Here is a 20,039-nt window from a genome sequence, read left to right on the forward strand (position 1 = left end):
AACGTAAAAGTCACACGTAATTTTTTTAAATGTCGACTGTAAAGTCACAAGTAATTTTTTTACCGTATGTAAAAAATATTTTTTATATTTGACACGGTAGGCAAAAAAGATCTTTTTACATTCAACAACGTACGTAAAAACGATTTCAAAACGTATGTAAAAAAAGAATAATGACCGTAAAACAACATTTGAAACATATGAAATTGACCGTTCGTTACGATTTAAAACATTTGAAACTGACCGACTGAAAGTAACTTTTTTTACAAAATATTTTTACATTCGATGTAAAAAATATTTTTTACATTTTTTTTACATCGACTTTCACAGAAAAATTTTTACATCGAATATAAAAGATATTTTTTAAATGGAATGTAAAATACTCTTGCATCGACTTTACAAGAACTCCACTTCAAGAACTCCTCAAGATTCAAGATTTAAGATTCAAGATTATCATTAAAGCTCCAGTCAAAAAAGTAGTAAAAAAAGTCAAAACTTTGACCATTAAAGCTCCACCCAAAGAGCCATCTGTGACCAAATTTAACAACTTATTGTAAACAAATAACAATTTATGTTAAAAAGATTATTACTTTTTTCATCCTCCTCTTCGACCCTCCTTTGCAGGCTTCCCATTGCCATCAGGGTTCGAACCAGGTGTTCCGGCTGCTGCAGCAATATCCTTTTCTGCAACCACCAAAAATAAATCACATCAAATAAAAAATTTACCTTGAAGCGGGACTACAAAAGAACAAAAACAACATAATAAAAGTATCGGTACCAAGTCATATGCTTGAACAACCAGATCAACCTTCTCATCAGCATTTCTAGTGGCACGTTTCTGCTCATCATGTGCATCATGTGAGAACTTGTTAAGTGAAGTACCTGGTGCAATGTTCCCAGACTTAACCCCCTCTTTAAACTCCTCTATTTCCAAAAAAAAAGCAAAATCCCCCACCCTTTTTGTTTTTAGATGTTTCTTCTTTAAACCCATTTGAGTTTTTGTTTCCATCTTCCTTATTACACATGCATTTTTCCATCTTTTAGCTTTCAAAATCCGATTTGTTTTTGTTTTTTTTTTTCCCACAACTTTCTTGTTTCTGAAAGATAAACAAAGGGGATGTATAACAACCCTCGGTAAAACCGACATCCTCATAATATTTCTGACACCCTAATATATATTGTAAATATATTAATATGTTTTTATATGCACCCCGTATGTGAAAACCGAGCCCAAATTAGAATATAATATATAAAATAAATTAAAAACAAATAAATAATAAGTTAAGGCGGGCCGCATGGGACCTCACCTCAACCTAACACGGGCCGCGCGAGGATATAACCAGAATTCTTTGATTTTTAAGTTCAAGCGGGCCGCGTAAAGGTGTATCCAAGTTAATGCGGGCCGCGAGCGACCAAGATAGTGGTGCAGCCCGGTGATGACACGTGTCATCATCGTGGCGAGTCTAGGGGGTGAGCCGGATAAGCTAGTCCGTTGACCAGGATTGACGCGGGCCGCGTAGGCCCAGCCCTAATGTCACGCGGGCCGCGAGGAAGTCCAATTACAGCCCTATATAAGAAGGCAACGGGCTTTCAGTTTCCGTCGTTCACATTCTCAATCTCAAATCACAATTTCTGTAGGGAGTTATTATAGCCGGGCATTATACCCCCTAAAATAGCGAGGTTCTGCTACGATGTAAGTATTATAACCCCTGGAGACGTATTAGATACGCTGCCCGATTGATCTAGGGTTCCGTAACGGCTGTCGTGGTTCTGCCCGACGTAGTCGTTGGAATGCCGTCTCGGGGAGGGTATTACTAATGTTAAAATGGGTTATTATACTAACACACGTGCATTTGTGTAATTTATAGATTATCTCCAGGAAACCCTTACGAAAAACCTAAAACAGCAATGTGAGTTGATCCTTCTTTTTATGAACTCATTTTTGTGAGTTGATTCACTTTTTGTAAACCTTTTGTTTACTGTTTTTACAAAACCTCACTTAACTACATACATACAAACCAGTTATTGAGTATTTGTAAAGAATACAATTATAGTGGGTATGTTGGGGTTTTGTATACAAAATTGGTTACTGGCGTGGTAACATCCCATAAGTTGAGTATGACCGTACCACTGATGTTAATTGTGATGTCTTGGATACAAATGTAATTGCGGATGTGCCCTCAATACTGCAAATTGGTTTTTACTTAAACTTGATTAAACTGGGAATCACTCACCAGTATTTCCCACTGACAAAATGTTTTTAAAACGCGTTTCAGGTAACAATATGTGAAAGCCAAATAGAAGCCAGCTAGACAGCACTGAAGGCTTGGAAAAGTGGCAATAAAGTTACCTAAGAATAAAAGAGATGCTTTTTAATAAATAGATAGGATTTATTCCTATGAAACGTGTGTATTGAAAACTTGGGTTTTACCCATATGTTTAATATTATAAAACATGGTGGTTTACTCTGATTAAAATATTTCCTAACTACGGTCCTGATGAAAATTTCCGCTGCCAAATTGGATAAATAAATGTGATACCACCGAAACTGGCTCACGGCCGCCCGTTCCCGGGGGATAGGGATCGGAGGTTGTGACAGGATGCCCTTACGCTTTGAATTCCAGGAGGGGAAGGGGGTGGTGGTGTTGGATAATAATCAACAATAAGAGCTTGTTGTAACTTATGCAAATCCACTTGTACATTTTCAAAGATTTTGTAAACAAGAGGAACAACAACTACAAGTACATTACTAACGAACCAACTTCTGTCTTGGATAACATCACCACTAGCCCAAGCCCACCTGCTTCAACATCCACCTTGTCTTCCTCTCACGGCGACGCTGACACCTCGCCGTGGCGCTACTTTCTTCCAAATGTCCAGAAAATCAAGAAACCACCACCACCACCTCCAATGCCGGAGTTCTTGACCTCCACCACTTCCCACCACCGCCGGTGGGCATCACCACCAGAAATTAAAAATGTGACTGGAAAATGGGGATTCCGGCCAAGATCAGACCATGCTCTGGTGGATCATGGGTGATTTGAAGACCCATCATTGGGTTACATAAAATCCTTTCAACTGCCGCCAGTGGTGGTGGTCCGGCAGACTTTGAGTTTAACGGTGGGTTTGGTGTTGTAGATCAAGGGTTCAATTTCGTATTTATTGATTTTGGCAAGTTATATTCAAACCCTCATATTCTGAGTGTAGATTGAATTGGATATGAAGAGAGAGTGTGTGGATTGAATTGGATATGGATATGAAGAGAGAGAGAGGGGGGGGGAGAGAAAGAGAGAGAGGCGGGGAGAGAGAGAGAGGGAGAGATCTGTGCTTTAAAGAGAAAAGAAAGGTGTGTAGACATTGGGTAGTGGGTTAAGGGTGCATTTACACAAATGTCCCTCTGCAAAAAGGAGTGTATATGCTGATGTGTCGGTACACTATTCGTTTAGAGTAGTTCATGCGGTTCTCGCAACTGGGAGTGGTTTTCTCTTGAACCGGATCCTCTCTCTCTCTCTATATATATATATATATATATATATATATATATATATATGGGACCGCTAGAATGAGAACCACCCTGAGTTGTAAGAACCGCGAGAACCACACCATCCGGGTCGCCGTTTACCACGATCTTTTTTTACAACTAGATGTGTGTATTATAAACACATTCGTAAAAAAAAAATTTTAAACGCCGCGCCCGAGGGGGTAGTTTTTACACCACAAGTTTGGTGTTTTTATTTTTTTTTTCTTTTTTCTTTTTTTTTTACACCAAACTTGTGGTGTAAAAAACTACCCCCTCGGGCGCGGCGTGTAAATTTTTTTTTTTTTTTTTTTTACGGATGTGTTTATAATACACACATCTAGTTGTAAAAAAATCGTGGTAAACGGCGATCCGGATGGTGTGGTTCTCGCGGTTCTTACAACTCGGGGTGGTTCTCATTTTAGCGCAATTCTATATATATATATATATATATGTATGTATATATATATGTATATATATATATATATATATATATATATAGGGAAAGGTTCAATGGGGAACACTAAAAAGTGGGGAACAGCGGGGAACCGACTCAAACGAACTCTGATTGGACTCATTCCAGCGGCGTCGGAACCGGCTCGTCGAACCCTAACTAAGATCTCTTAACCCTAAACCCTAAATCCTAACTCCTAAACTCTAAACCCTAAAGCTAAAAATAAGGCTAAAACCTAAGCTAAACCGTAAAATCTAAACTATAAACCCTAAAAGCTAAACCCTAAAGGCTAAACCCTAAACTAAACCCTAAAGCTAAACCCTAAACCCTAAATCTAAACCCTAAAGCTAAACCCTAAAAGTCAAACCCTAATATATTTAGGGTTTAGGGGTTATGATTTAGGGTTCAAGGTTAAAATATCCTAGTTAGGATTCGACGAGCCGGTTCCAACGCTGCTGGAATGAGTTCAATCGGAGTTCGTTTGAGTCTGTTCCCCACTGTTCCCCACTGTTCCCCACTTTTTTAAGAAAACTAAATATTGTGAGAACCGTGAGAACAAATGAAAAAACCATGAGAATTTGGTCAAAAACAATTCAAATTCAATTTTTTTTACAGTTATCATTATTTTTCGAGTACAATGTTAGAAATTTAATTTACACTTTTAAATTTACGTGAATTCGTAAATAAAGAAAATTTACACATGTGTAAAAAATTTAATAAGCGTGATTTTGAGAGGATAAATGAATTATTTGATGTTGTAAATTCTTTTTTTGATATTGTATCTTAATTATAATGAGCTTTGTATTAAAAAATTGGTTTTGATTGGTTTTTCCATTCGTTCGTTCTAACTGTTCTCGCAATATTTAGCGTTCTCAAGATAACCCTCCCCTATAAATATTAGTTGTCATTATATTAGTATTTAATATATTAAAAAGATTATTAAATATAAAGGACGTTGTTTAGGCTGCTGAGTTGGCTTGAGCTCGTTTAAGCTGGAGTCGCTCATCAATTGTTCGACTTGTTTACACCTTTAGTTATTCCTTCAAGTTTATCTTTTACCTTCATGGGCACTTTAAACAAAGAATAAACATATAAGAGAAGGCTATCTAGTACCGGTATAAGTAACATGATCGAGCTGGGCCACAAACAAATTGAAATATCTTTCCAACGTGAGAGCTTAGAGCGTAGTTTTTGGATTGCCGAACTCTAGTGTCTTGTAAGGTTCATATTTGCACCAACTGGTAGAGCAAAGTACATGATCCGGAAAGATGAGATTTGGGAATTTAGGAAGTTTGCCATGGAGGAAATCTGGGAATTAACCATGGAGGCTTGACTTTCAAACCAAAGTCATAGTAATAATTAACATCTAAGAATTCTATTAAGATTCATAAAGTTTATCTCACACCATTCAACAAAGAACGTAACATATTCTACATGCATCAAGTGTGATAGTGTAAATCCACTGAGTTATTACAAAATCTAACAAATCTCAATTTAAAGACTCGAAAGCTTTTTCAAAATCTATTTTAAAGATATGAGTATGCCCAAGAAAAAAATTCTTTTATCACCAAAACACCAACTTAAGATAATTCTTCCTTCCCCCTAAGACGATTGCTCCTGACTTGTAACTTTCATGACCTATGGATACATCATACATGATGGGGATCAGTTTATTGATTATTAATCGCTTCCAAAAGTGCAACACAATTTTTTAAAATTCTTTAAGACATGTTTATGTTTTCCATAATTTGTGATTATAATGAAATATTTTAGTCCACCTTTTAACTAGTTAAATATTTTATTAATACATGAATCACTAAAAATTATATTTTTATATTATCAAAGGCTGTTATCATATATTTTACAGGATCTATGAGATGTAATGTTTCAGCCTATTAGGTGCCTAACTTTTACATCTTCCTCTATATATACACTTGAGTGTTACACAAACCTTTTATAGACCAATTTATTAGTTTTTACCATCTCTTTGGGTATGGCTTCAATGTGCTTTTTTTCTTCTTCAGTTCTCCATTACGAAAGTTATCATAATAGAAGTAGGCAAGTGCATATTCACAAGCGATCAGTATATTCATCACAATCTACATCAATGGCTTTAACTGCGGTTGAACCCCTCGCTAGACGATCAGCAAACTATGCGCCATCACTATGGTCATTTGATGATATTCAATCACTTTCTAGTGAATGCACAGTATGCTAATAATTTATTTTCCATTTATGTACAATTATGCTTAGAGGTGTTCATTGGTTGGGTATTTGGTTTATTCAGTTTTGGATTATATTCGGCCATAACCAAAAATGGAACTGAACTGATGGGTATGTTAACCAAACTGAATAACCGAATACAAAAATGGTTCAGTTTCAGTTAAAACCGAATTTAACCAAATTGATTTTTTCGCTAAATATGTATATATTTTTTTAAAACAAATAACTTACTTCTTTGATTATTATTAAAATCCACTATTATGAATATTTGGTTAATCAGTGTTAATACGGGTTATTCAATTATAACCGAATTCAGCATTTGCATATCCGAAAACATCCCAACCGAAGATCACAAGGGAGATCCCTTGAATGGTTAATATATTATGCTAATTTCTATAGTAGTATACATGACGAAAACTTCTGCTTATATGTGTAATCATTTAGGGAGAAGATTACAAGGCAAGAGCAGATACGTTAAAGGATGCTGTGAAAATGATGATACCCAAAGTGGGAAATCTATTGAGTACCCTGGAGCTGATTGATGATTTGCAGAGACTTGGAATATCATATCATTTTCAGGATGAACTAAGAAACCTCTTGGAGAAGATTTACTACAATTACTACAAAACTAACGACAAGTGGCATACAATGGATTTGAACCTTAAAGCCCTTGGATTTCGACTGCTGAGACAACACGGTTATCAAGTTCCTCAAGGTACAAAATTATATGGAATTTGTATCCACATATCCAAAAAAAGTAAAATTTAATTAAACTGCCTACTAGTTTAAGTTGTATATTTGCATTGGTTTTCCATGCATTAAGCATGGTTAATATTAAAATAATTAAACACTATATATTTATTTGATTATTGCTCTATGTTTAGAGATATTTCAAAACTTTAAGGACAAGACTCAAGATCTTAAGCCACACTTGATCGAGGATATGATGGGAGTGTTGAATTTGTATGAGGCTTCTTATCATTCGTTCGAGGATGAAGGTATACTGGACGATGCCAGAGAATTTACATCAAAATATCTCAAAGAAAATCAAGACCAGACTGATGAGAGTATATCAGAATTAATAAGCCATGCTTTGGAGTTTCCACTGCACTGGAGAGTGCCAAGAGTAGAGTCGAAGTGGTTTGTCGAAGTATACGAGAGAAGAAGTGGCATGAATCCAATATTGTTGGAGCTTGCAAAATTGGATTTTGATATGGTTCAGGCTGTTCATATTGAAGATCTAAAACACACATCAAGGTATCAATTCTACCTACTTGTCAAGTACCTTGTAAATTAAACAAAGAGTAGTGTAAGTGGTAAAACTAGTCAATCCTTTTGTATATACTAAAGATAAAATTAATGATACCATAAATAGGTGGTGGAAAAATACAAGATGGGATACGAAGTTACCCTTTGCTCGTGACAGATTGGTGGAGAATTTTCTGTGGACTATAGGTTATAGTTACCTACCTCAGTTTAGTCTTGGAAGGAGAAATCTAACAAAGGTCAATGCTTTGGTTACTACTATTGATGATGTCTATGATGTGTATGGTACTTTAGATGAACTTGAACTGTTTACGGATGTTATCAGCAGGTAAATTAATGTTAATTTATTCTTACTTTCCTTGCATAAACTTTTGAAAATTGAAAAGGTTTCTAATTCTTAGATGGGATGTCAATGCAATCCAAGTGCTTCCGGATTATATGAAGATATGTTTCCTTGGATTCTACAACACAGTAAATGAGATTGCATATAACACAATGATAAAATCAAGAATCCTCATCCTTCCGTACCTAAAGAAAGCAGTAATCAATCCTTCTTTATTTTAACTATAAAGATATAATGTGTCCTTTTGTGAGTATTGTTATTATGAAACTAAAAACTTTTAGATTATTTTCTTATTATGTGATGATGGTAATATTGTAGTGGGGAGATTTATGCAAGTCTTACCTTGTAGAAGCAAGGTGGTACGATAGTGGATATACACCAACACTAGAAGAGTACCTAGACAATGCTTTTGTATCAATATCAAGTCCTTTAGTACTAATGCATATTAAGTTTTCAACATCATTTGGTTCAACCGAAGAGATCCAGCAGTGGTTGGAAGAATCTGAGAATATAGTTCACCATGCAGCACTAATCTTCCGACTCGCTGATGACTTGGGGACATCCTCGGTATGACTTTTTAATTTATTTATACTAATATACAACCTCATGGTTATATTTTGGTTCTTCTCCACACACACATTAAAGTATAATTCATTTCATAATATTTCAGTCACATTGATCCAATCTAATAATGTCTTATAAAATATTAATGGGTCTAACCATTTATTCTCTTGTATTTAAGGACGAAATGGAAAGAGGGGATATTCCAAAGTCAATCCAGTGTTACATGCATGAGAGTGGTGCTACTGAAGAGGAAGCTAGAAGGTATATAAAAAAATTAATCATGAAATCATGGAAGAAACTTAACAAAGAACGATCAAGTGCTAAATCTCAGCTTCTACGGGAGTTTATTGACTATGCAATGGACATTGATAGAATGGCGCAATTCATGTACGGTAAAGGTGATGGCCATGGTCGCCCAAATGTGACAAAATCTCATGTATTATCATTGTTGTTTAATCCTATCTAAGGGATATAACTGTCAGTCATCCGTGTGTATCTTATACTTAGGCTACACTTGAATTGAATTTTATTAATAAAATAAGATGTTAAAGCAACCTAGTCATGACTTGTATAAGGAAGAATCTATACATGACAAAGAAGCTACCTTTTCGTATTATATTGAGATTTTACAGGATTAGAACAGTTTATTTTGTATTGTAATTGCATTTTTATAAAATCCAAAGAGGATGCTTTAAATATATGTATTACTTGCCCCAAGATGATCCTATAACTCGGATTGGTAAGGAACATACTTTGAGGGGCAACATAGGTTTAGTTTATTAGTTATGTTTATGGGTTCAATTGCCTGATTTAGTTGCATGTTTATCGAGTTGTATAGAAGCACGTAGAAATGAAAAATCCCGAGTCTTAAAAACCATCATATTTTAAAAGGAGAAAAATAATTATATATATCTATAGAATCCATTAAGTCTAACCACCATCTAAGTCAATATCCACCGTTGGATCATGCTAAGATAAACAGCCGTTTAAATTAGCAAAAATAACCGCTCTAATGGAGGTTATTTGCAGTTTTCTGCTGGTGGTTTTGCTCCAGAAATTTAGGCCCATGATATCCACTCCTCTTGCAAGTTTTCTCCTTGTTTTTAGACCCATTATCTCTAAACCAACTACTTCAATCTTCCTAGAAATCTGGGTCGGTTGAGGTGATCTTATGCTATAAAATGCACCTGCATGTGACAAGTTCAAACATATTCGATCAAGCATTCAACAAACAAATGAAGCCAAGTATAGCTTTCACTAAATTTAGCGAACAAGAGTGTTCTACCAATGAAAATCAACTTCCATCAGCAACTTTATCGGGCACTTTAGCAAAGGTTAGTAAAAGTATTTGTTTACAAACCTGCTACTGTCTCTATCAATACACTAAACATTTGAATTGATTTTGTTGTTTTAGGAAATCAACTTCAACAGTTTGACTGATGCGGATCAGAATCCGTTCATAAAAAGTGGATCAGAATGTTATCAGGTTTTTAGGTTTTTATTTGATACTCTTAATATAAACTTATTTTATCTCGATATTTCTAACATCAACAATTTTGATTGATTTCTTATTTCAGGAAATGGAACTTACCAGTTTGGATGATGAGCAGCAGAAAACGTTGGTACAAAATGGACCTGCATGTAATCAGGTTAATACCGTTAATTTAAACTAATAACTCTCGATATGTCCATGATCAACAATTTTAATTGATTTCTTATTTCAGGAAATGGAACTTACCAATTTGGATGTTGAGGAGCAGAAAACAATGTAAAAACATGGACCAGCATGTGATGAGGTATCTATTTTTATTATTGTGTACTTAAAATATTATAATATAATGGAAAATTAGCCTGTAATAATCCCACCTACACCTTATTGGCCATTAATAATCCCATCTCAGAATATTCTCCCCCACCAGTCCCACCTTTCACCTATTTTTCCTACAATGTTCCCCCGTTAAAAAACATAACGGAGTTAAGCTTTTTCCCAAATTACAAACAGATTTTTTAGGGCTTTTGATTAAAACGACGATACGAGTCCATTAATGTAAAAGTTGCCTCGAAACGGTGCTCCAAACGATGAAAACGATGCTTCTATTCGGGTGTTTAAATTTCCAATTAACTAAAATCAAGTCACTTGGAGCACCATTTCGAAGTAAGTTTTACATGAATGGACTCGTATCATCGTTCTGATCAAAAGCCCTAAAAAAATTGTTTGTAATTTGGAAAAAAACTTAACTCCGTTAAGTTTTTTTAACGGGGAACCATTGTAGGAAAAATAGGTGAAAGGTGGGACTGGTGGGGGAATATTCTGAGGTGGGATTATTAATGACCAATAAAGTCTAGGTGGGATTATTACAGGCCAATTCCCCTAATATAATTAGTAACTGGAAATGGCCTCGGCATTTAGATTCGCCTTGGGCTTTCAAACGCATTGGGCTGACCCTGCGTTCAATGACATGTTCTTTCTTAGGTTCGCAAGGTTGAAAGAAGCAACAAGAGGTCTAAAGCATTAAGGAACTGGAAATGGGACGAGGTGATTGAGATCGTTAGTTCTAACGATGATTGGGAAGAGGATATTGTATGTGTGATAAAAAGAAGCAAGTTTGCGTCTCTACACCGTGGCAAACGAGTTGTTCTGGACTGCGAAGAGGATGATATCTAGAAACACTAATGTTTTGAAGGCAGTTATTTCTATTCTTTCAAGAATGCTGCATGTTTTGTTTTTCTTTAGTGTTGAACTTATTTCACTAATTATGTTACTTCTTTAATGTTAACCATATTTTTATGTTTTTGCTTTAATATTAACCTTATTTCACTCTTATGTTTATGATTATTCTTATTAGTTTTTATATTATTATCATAAAACACTAAGTATCATAATATTATTATTATTATTATTATTATTATTATTATTATTATTATTATTATTTTATATGTTAAATACCATAAGCATTATCAGTTTTTATATTATTATTATTATTATTATTATTATTATTATTATTATTATTATATTATTAATTTATATGTTAAATACTATATGGAATGCTTATGTTGTTAAAAATAAAAATTTATTATATATATATATATGTCTGGTCCAAGAAGAAATCACAATAATCAACTATCTAACGTATTTACTCCTGAATTTAGAAAGTGGGCAAGTGGAGTAAAAAATGTTAACAAATAAATACAAATATATGTCCTAAAACTTATTGTTCCACTTATAGCATTTGTATGTTAAAAAAAGTTTTATTTTTTGTTAACAAAACTTTAAAACTTTTTTCATTTAAATGCTCAGTGAAAGCTAAACCCTTTTTAACAGTAAGAAAGAAAGTGGGTAACTAAACATTTAAAATACGTACTCTAATAAAAAATGTCCATTGAAGTTGTACTAGCCCACTCCTTTTAAAAGCTCATCTTCGGTCCTTGCATATTTTCCTCCCCACTAGCCCAATCCCTTATCAACAGCACAATTTTATACATCTGCATCATAAAAATCATAAAAAAGGGTATAATTCAACAGAATAAAAATCATAAGTCATCAAAGAACACTTTTCACTTACAAAAACATCTCATATGTTAACACCATTAACCGAGCTCCACTGTTCTGTAGCAGACTACCCTATTCCCACTCCCTTTATTTCGGACCAGAGTAACTACCTTATTACAATTTATTTTCCATATTTTTAGCATTTCAAATTTCCAAAATACTAACTACCCTATTCCAGTTTTTTTTTATCTATTTTCAAAATTTTTGGATTTCAAATTTCTTTTTTCTTCTTCTTTATCAGTAATACCTACCTGCCCATAATCTCTCTTCCTAACCTCCCCACCTCCCATAATCTCTCTTCATAACCTACCCACCTCCCCATAACCTCTCTTCACAACCTACCCACCTCCCCGTAATCTCTCTTCATAACCAACAATTATTAACTACCCTATTCTATTTTTATTATCTCCCTTTAGTCATCTATAAATTCTCAATCTCATTGTCAATGTATAACAAGCTACATAATTTACTAGCAAATGGCGCCAAAAAAGAAGAACTCGTAGGTTGCACTCTTTGTAATATAATATGCCTTGACATGCAACAATACAATACCCATGTATCTTCAAGCAAACATGTTGCCAGGGTACAACTATTTACTACATCTTTCATTTTATATTTTGTTATTACATAATTAATTTTTTCATTCATATTTTGACACGACAGGTAGACAAAGCTACTTTTCCTTTCATCGATCTTCATTGTGGTTTGTGCAACATTTTTTGTACAAGTTCTATGCAACTTGACGCTCATTTGAGAGGGAAGAAGCATGCAACGATGATGTTGCAAGGGGCAGAGGATGATAACATGGAAGATCAAAGTGATGGTAATGAGTTTGCTGAAGAGAATGTCGCGGCTGAAGAGAATGTCACGGCTAAAGAGAATGCCGGGGCTGTAAGCAATGTTGGGGGTGATGGTCAGGGTGATGCCGGTGCTGCTGATGCTGGTCAAGCCTGTATGGGGTGCCAAATTTATGTTAGTTTGCCTCTAATGATTCCGTTTTGTGCCGAGTGCTACGGTCTTTTTAAAAATAACTATTATTGGGTTTTTTATTTATTTTATGGTTTTAGTGCTTTTATACTCTTTTTTCCATAGACTTTAGTTACGTTAGGGTATTTGAGTTCCGTATCTCGTGTTTTCGTTTATTATGAAAATTATGGTATTGTGTTTCCTTTTGCTTTATATTACTATGCGTTGTGATATATGTATATTTTTATTTTATGATACAAAAATCATTGCTATGGATGAAAACAAAAATATTTACCAAAATCGGTGTTTTGAAAAATAATTACCAATATAGGTGTTTTTTCTTTTTATTTCATTTTCTTTTTGTTTATGTGACACCCCGTTGAAACGCTTTCACTTACGCTAGCTTGACAGTGGCTGCCTTAACTTTCGGGACGAAAGTTCCTAAAACTTGGGGATAATGTGACACATCGGGTTTTCCCGGATAACCTTTCGATGTAACTTACGTGTATATGTGTTTTTGAATGAAAATTTGATCTATTGTGTACATGTTATGTGTATGTATTATATATAATTATATAGATAAAGTGTGTGAGAGTATGCATGTGTGAGGTGAGCCGAAACCATGACCCAACTCGAGACCCCTTGGTCTCGAGTGAACAGTAAGACATATTAGGAGCCGGTTTGGGTTGGGCCATGTGAAAGCCCAAGTCGCAACACCCTTAAGCCCACCCGGAACACTATATAACCCAACCCTCACACCCCTTTTGCCTCTTTTACTACACTCATCTCACTCACCCTCATCATTCTTCTCCAAAACCCTTACAAACACCAACATCCACCATCACCTTCTTCCTCCTACTCGGAACCAAGCTCTCGGATCAACCAACAACAAGAACACCTCGGCTCTAGCTCGGAATCACCAACCGGAAGCTCACTCATCGATCCATCATACCCACGCACCTTGAATCTCTATCGGTTAGTGTTATTATGTTCACTAGGTGTTTGTTGCACAATGTTGATAAATTGCCTTGATATGTTTGCATGATTGTTGGTTATTTAGTTGATGATTGTTACTCTTGTTGGAGAAAATAGAGTGCTTTCCGGTTGTTATAATGCTTGGTTAGATGCTTGGTTAGGTCGATGATTGTTATATGTTTTGGATCATGATATGTTATATTGTTTAGGTTGAATGGTTGTTGTTATCCGAATGACATTAAGGGTTTGGTTAGAGGGTTTATACATGAATTTTGGATTGTTTATTGAGGAATGGGGTTTGAGTGTTCATAAATGAGTTGCTTGAATGTTATATGAATATGATGATGAACAGCATGAATGTCACTTAAATATTTTGAATATGCTTGTTTTAATCTGTTTTGATTGCAAAATAGACAAGAAAACATGTTAGTGGATATAGTACACAATTTGCATGAAAATGCAATTCTATTGGTCAGTACATTGCAGGTTCTAGAAGGTTTGTTGTGCACGTAATCACGGTTGCGAGTCGCAACCTTTGGTTGCTACTCGAGACCACATCAAGTCTTGTCGAGATCTCCCGGTTGCGAGTCGCAATCAACGCGTATCGAATCCGGTTGCGAGTCGTAACCACTGCTGCTAAGTCGGAACCGCCAGTTGCGAGTCGTAACCTCTGGTTGCGACTCGTAACCAAAACGTGATGAACCGAGACCTCGGTTGCGAGTTGTAACCTCGGTTGCGAGTCGCAACCACCCTGTCTCGACTGGACTATTTGGTGTTATTGGGCTTCAACTGTTGGGCTTACTGTTGACTGGGCTGCTTGTTTGTCACTGCTGATTATATGTTAGGGCTGACCCAATAACCCAACTGTTTGTGTATTCTCATGTTATACGTGTTTGCTATATGTTTTGCCATACGTATTCGCTATGTGTTTACTTGTACCCGACTTGACCCATATTTGGTAACCATGTTAGGACGTGGTGACCAACATACCTGACCGGGTAAAAATATCTACCGAGCAACCCAAGGTGAGTTCACAACTTAAAGGCATGCGTCCCGGTGGTTTGGGACACGAGACTAAAACAACCCTATCCCCTTGTAAAGGGGATACCACTTACATTCCTTCCCTAGTTACTGGGAACAAACTTACTTTTCCTTCCCTTGTATTGGGAAACCTTTTAGTTAATTACTGTTTATACGGAATGCAACCAAACGGCACTAAACGCAACTCTATCACTCAAGTCCCTACTACATAATACCGATTAGTCGCCGGGGCCAGGCGAACGGGTTATTAGTTGATAGCGCTATTTAGGTTCTACCAACCTCACACCGTGCCATGGTATGGGATCGGTCGTGAACTAATGTACTCAGGCATCCGTCAATGATGATAGAACATTGACATCGGGGCATCCTGCGGAAACGCAAACGGTTACCTAGTGTTCGGTATTGGAAAAACAGTTTAGTCGCTAACATTTGGGGTAGCTCCCCATGGCATGTATAAACGGATAAATTAACTGGTGAAACGAGTTTTTGGTAATTAAAACTGGACAACTAGTGAACTCACTCAGCATTATTGTTGACCCCTTACTGCATGCTTTGCAGGTGGCCAGTGACTGGAGCAGCTGCTTGGGATGTGTAGTGGTCGTCTGCCCGTATGTTGGGCATTTATCATGCTTACCTTATGAACATTGTTTAAAACTGTTTATTTATGCTTCCGCTACTTATTACTGTTTAAACTTGAAACCTTAAACTCTGAACTTGATATTTGCTAATCTTATGGTTAGTAAGCATCACTTTTTGTTATCAATTTAATTAGTCAGTATAATTGGTGGCTGGATCCTGGTCAGTCACGCCCTCGAAGCGGGTGTTATCCGCAGGTGGAAATTTGGGGGTGTGACAGATTGGTATCAGAGCCATTGGTTATAGTGAACTTGGTTTTAAAAAGGGGAAAAATCTTTTTGAGAAAAACCAGACTATAACCCGTGACTCGTGACGACACTACACTCCAAGTGCAAGGCTCGACTTATCTGACCTCGTGGCTCGGACCCGTGTTTACTTGCTTATTTGTCATATGCTTTCTGCTTTACTATACGTACTAGTTTGCCTGATTAGATAGATACGCCTCCTCTCTTCTATCTCATTCTCGCTATGTTACGACACCACACTCATACTATGTTTTCTGGTTATGAAGACAATGAGTGGACGCGGACGAGGAAACGTCAACATGACTCAGGCTCAGTTCACTAACCTGCTCAACACTGTGGCTGCAGCTTTCGCAGCTCACCCTATAGGTAAGCTCGTTGTTTTAGGATGTTTAGATCCTACCGCCACATCGTCTTTTCGCCTCTAAACCTATTTCGCTTCACTCCTCACAACAGGTCAGCCTGCGCCTGTGCAACCACGTGTTTGTACCTTCAAGACCTTCATGGATTGCAAGCCTCTTCCATTCAGTGGCACTGAGGGTGCCATAGGTCTCCTGCACTGGATCGAGAAGGTCGAAGCTGTTTTTGCTGTCTGCGAGTGTCCCCCTGCTAATTGGGTGAAGTTTGCTACTGGTACTCTTGAGGGAAGCGCACTTTCGTGGTGGAAGGCGCAAATTCAAATGCTTGGTTTGGAGACTGCAAACGCTACTGCATGGGAAGATTTTAAGGATATGATCAAGGAAGAGTACTGTCACAGGGATGACATCCACAAACTCGAGGACGAGTACTATGAACTCAAGATGGTTGGGTCAGAGATTGAGACCTACACCAAGCTGTCCAACGACTATGCTGCTCTTTGTCCAAACATGTCCCGACCCATGTACCGAAGGATCGAATTGTACATCAAGGGTTTAGTCCCGGAAATCAGGAGCCATGTAACCTCGGCCAACCTCACTGCCATACAGCCCGTGGTTCGTCTTGCCCACAAACTCACCAACCAGGCTGTGGAGGAGGGCAGGTTGCCCAAAAGGATCAGTGCTGCGGAAGGAACCTCTAGTGATGGTAAACGAAAGTGGGATGGAAATCAGGGCAAGGATGCTAACTCTGCTCAAGCCCCAGCTCAGCAAAGGAAAACTGACAACAACAAGGGCACTCAGCAACAGGGTGGCTACCGGGGAAGCTACCCTAAGTGCAACAAGTGTAACAGGCACCACAATGGGGCATGTAACAAGGGTCAGTGTCAGCGATGCCACAAGATGGGGCACGAAGCCAAGGATTGTAGAAGTCAGTTCCCAGCAAGACAGAATCAGCAACAACCCCAACAGCAACAGCAGCAGGGAAACAACCGGGCATGTTTTAAATGCGGGGCAACAGGGCACATGCGAAAGGATTGCCCTGAGCTGAATCAGAATCGCAACAACAATCAGGGAGCTGGGAACAATGAGCAAAACAACAATGCTGGGAATGGTGCAAGGGGCAGAGCTTTCGTGATTGGAGCTGGAGAAGCAAGGAACGACCCCAACGTCGTGGCGGGTAAGTTCCTACTTGATGATCGTTATGTTTCTGTGTTATTTGATTCCGGTGCCGATGCCAGTTATGTATCCCTTCGCATTAGTAAGAAACTTAAGCACTCGCCCGCATTATTAAGTTCTAAGCACGTCGTCGAGATAGCTAATGGTAAGAACATCGAGGCCACGCACGTGATCTACGACTGCACACTAGAATTGTCTGGCCACACGTTTAGTATCGATCTTTTCCCCGTCAAACTTGGAAGCTTCGATGTCGTCATTGGTATGGATTGGTTATCCAAACATCGCGCTGAGATCCTCTGTCAAGAGAAAGCAGTTCGTATACCTCGTCGTTCTGGCCAACCCCTCATCGTCCAAGGCAACAAAGGTGGAGAAGTCACAGGCATTATCTCGCTTTTAAAAGCCCAGAAGTGTTTGCAGAAAGGGCACACCGCAATCCTAGCACACGTCACCAGCACCCACGAAAAGGAAAAGAGGATTGAAGATTTTCCTGTAGTATGTGACTATCCCGAGGTATTTCCTGAGGAACTACCTGGACTCCCTCCCCACCGTCAGGTCGAATTCCAAATCGAGCTAGCTCCCGGAGCAGCACCCATAGCTCGTGCACCGTACCGTTTAGCCCCTGCAGAACTGAAGGAACTCTCTACGCAACTACAGGAACTATTGGATAAAGGATTTATCCGTCATAGTTCATCACCCTGGGGAGCCCCAGTACTCTTTGTCAAGAAGAAGGATGGCACATTCCGGATGTGCATCGACTATCGTGAATTGAACAAGGTTACCATCAAGAATCGTTACCCCCTCCCGCGCATCGACGACCTATTCGATCAGTTGCAAGGATCGAGCTACTATTCTAAGATCGACCTGCGATCAGGCTATCATCAGTTGAGAGTACGTGACGAAGATATTTCCAAGACTGCGTTTAGGACCCGTTATGGTCACTATGAATTTCTCGTTATGCCTTTCGGAATGACCAACACGCCGGCAGTGTTCATGGATCTTATGAACCGCGTATGTAAGCCTTACCTCGACAAATTCGTGATTGTGTTTATCGACGACATCTTGATTTATTCGAAAAGTCAAGAAGAGCATGAACAACACCTACGCCTTATTCTGGAACTCCTTCGCAACGAGCAGCTGTACGCCAAATTCTCTAAATGTGACTTCTGGCTTCGAGAAGTCCATTTCCTCGGCCATGTAGTTAATAAGAACGGAATTCACGTCGACCCAGCCAAGATCGAATCAATAAAGAACTGGCCTACGCCTAAGACTCCCACTGAAGTTCGCCAATTCTTGGGTTTGGCAGGCTACTACCGCAGATTCATTCAGGGATTCTCAAAGATTGCACAATCCCTCACGACTCTTACTCAGAAAGGCGTCGCCTACAAGTGGAATGAAGCACAGGAATCTGCTTTTCAGAGGCTTAAGGATAACCTCTGTAGCGCTCCTATTCTCTCGTTACCTGAAGGCACTGACGACTTTGTGGTTTACTGCGATGCGTCTATTCATGGGCTCGGTTGCGTGTTGATGCAGCGCGAGAAAGTTATTGCTTACGCCTCACGACAACTCAAGACGCACGAAAGGAACTACACTACGCATGATTTGGAATTGGGAGCAGTGATCTTTGCTCTTAAGATATGGAGACATTACCTGTACGGTACCAAGTGCACTATTTACACCGATCACAGGAGTCTCGAGCATATCTTTAGGCAAAAGGAATTGAACATGAGACAACGTCGATGGGTCGAACTCTTGAATGACTACGAATGCGCCATCAAATACCATCCGGGCAAGGCCAATGTCGTGGCAGACGCCCTCAGCCGAAAGGACACTATACCAAAGCGCGTGCGAGCATTGCAACTTACCATCCAGTCTAACCTCCCTACCCAGATCCGAAATGCTCAAGTTGAAGCATTAAAACCGGAAAACATCAGGGCTGAGTCTCTGCGAGGATCGAGACAGCGACTAGAACAGAAAGAAGATGGTGCTTACTATGTAACAGGGCGCATTTGGGTCCCTCTCTATGGAGATTTACGTGAACTCGTGATGGACGAAACCCACAAGTCCCGCTACTCAGTACATCCTGGTTTGGACAAGATGTACCACGACTTGAAGACTACGTATTGGTGGCCTGGTATGAAGGCCCACATAGCAGCATACGTCAGCAAATGTTTGACTTGCGCAAGAGTCAAGACAGAATACCAGAAGCCAGCAGGTCTACTTCAGCAACCAGAAATCCCGAAATGGAAATGGGAGCAAATTTCCATGGATTTTGTTACAGGGCTACCTAGGTCTCAACGCGGAAATGATACTATTTGGGTAATAGTAGATCGATTGACAAAGTCCGCACACTTTCTGGCTATTAAGGAAACAGACAAGTTTTCTACCTTGGCGGAGATTTACTTAAAGGAAGTAGTTTCGAGGCACGGGGTGCCAACCTCAATTATTTCCGACCGAGACGCTCGTTTTACTTCGGAATTGTGGCAAGCTATGCACAAATCCTTTGGCTCACGTTTGGACATGAGCACCGCTTATCACCCGCAAACGGATGGACAGTCCGAACGCACCATCCAAACCCTAGAAGACATGCTTAGAGCGTGTGTGATCGATTTTGGCAAGAACTGGGAGAAGCATCTACCGTTAGTAGAGTTCTCGTATAACAACAGTTACCACACTAGTATTCAGGCAGCACCTTTTGAGGCATTGTACGGTCGTAAATGCCGGTCACCTCTTTGC

At 38.5% G+C, this 20,039-nt stretch overlaps 3 protein-coding genes across 3 annotated transcripts; 2 read left to right on the forward strand and 1 right to left on the reverse strand.

The window, feature by feature from the left end:
• Positions 1-433: 433 nt before the first annotated feature.
• Positions 434-1,106, reverse strand: LOC110898268 (PHD finger protein ING1-like). The gene is made up of 2 exons (XM_022145031.2): positions 776-1,106; positions 434-681 (listed from the first exon to the last, which is right to left on the reverse strand). The coding sequence occupies exons 1-2, from the start codon at positions 1,004-1,006 to the stop codon at positions 538-540; spliced, it is 375 nt and encodes a 124-aa protein (XP_022000723.1). The 5' UTR covers positions 1,007-1,106; the 3' UTR covers positions 434-537.
• Positions 1,107-5,910: 4,804 nt separating this feature from the next.
• LOC110898267 (R-linalool synthase QH1, chloroplastic) lies at positions 5,911-9,041 on the forward strand. Its single transcript, XM_022145030.2, has 7 exons — positions 5,911-6,177; positions 6,636-6,906; positions 7,076-7,448; positions 7,567-7,785; positions 7,859-7,997; positions 8,119-8,367; positions 8,543-9,041. The coding sequence occupies exons 1-7, from the start codon at positions 5,962-5,964 to the stop codon at positions 8,828-8,830; spliced, it is 1,755 nt and encodes a 584-aa protein (XP_022000722.1). The 5' UTR covers positions 5,911-5,961; the 3' UTR covers positions 8,831-9,041.
• A 95-nt stretch (positions 9,042-9,136) lies between these two features.
• LOC118485652 lies at positions 9,137-11,014 on the forward strand. Its single transcript, XM_035981998.1, has 5 exons — positions 9,137-9,698; positions 9,779-9,850; positions 9,942-10,013; positions 10,089-10,160; positions 10,838-11,014. Exons 1-4 carry the CDS (start codon positions 9,546-9,548, stop codon positions 10,134-10,136), a joined length of 345 nt encoding a protein of 114 aa, XP_035837891.1. The 5' UTR covers positions 9,137-9,545; the 3' UTR covers positions 10,137-10,160; positions 10,838-11,014.
• The last annotated feature ends 9,025 nt before the right edge of the window (positions 11,015-20,039 follow it).

This window comes from Helianthus annuus, chromosome 13, assembly GCF_002127325.2.
Source record: "Helianthus annuus cultivar XRQ/B chromosome 13, HanXRQr2.0-SUNRISE, whole genome shotgun sequence".
Classification (NCBI taxonomy): domain Eukaryota; kingdom Viridiplantae; phylum Streptophyta; class Magnoliopsida; order Asterales; family Asteraceae; genus Helianthus; species Helianthus annuus.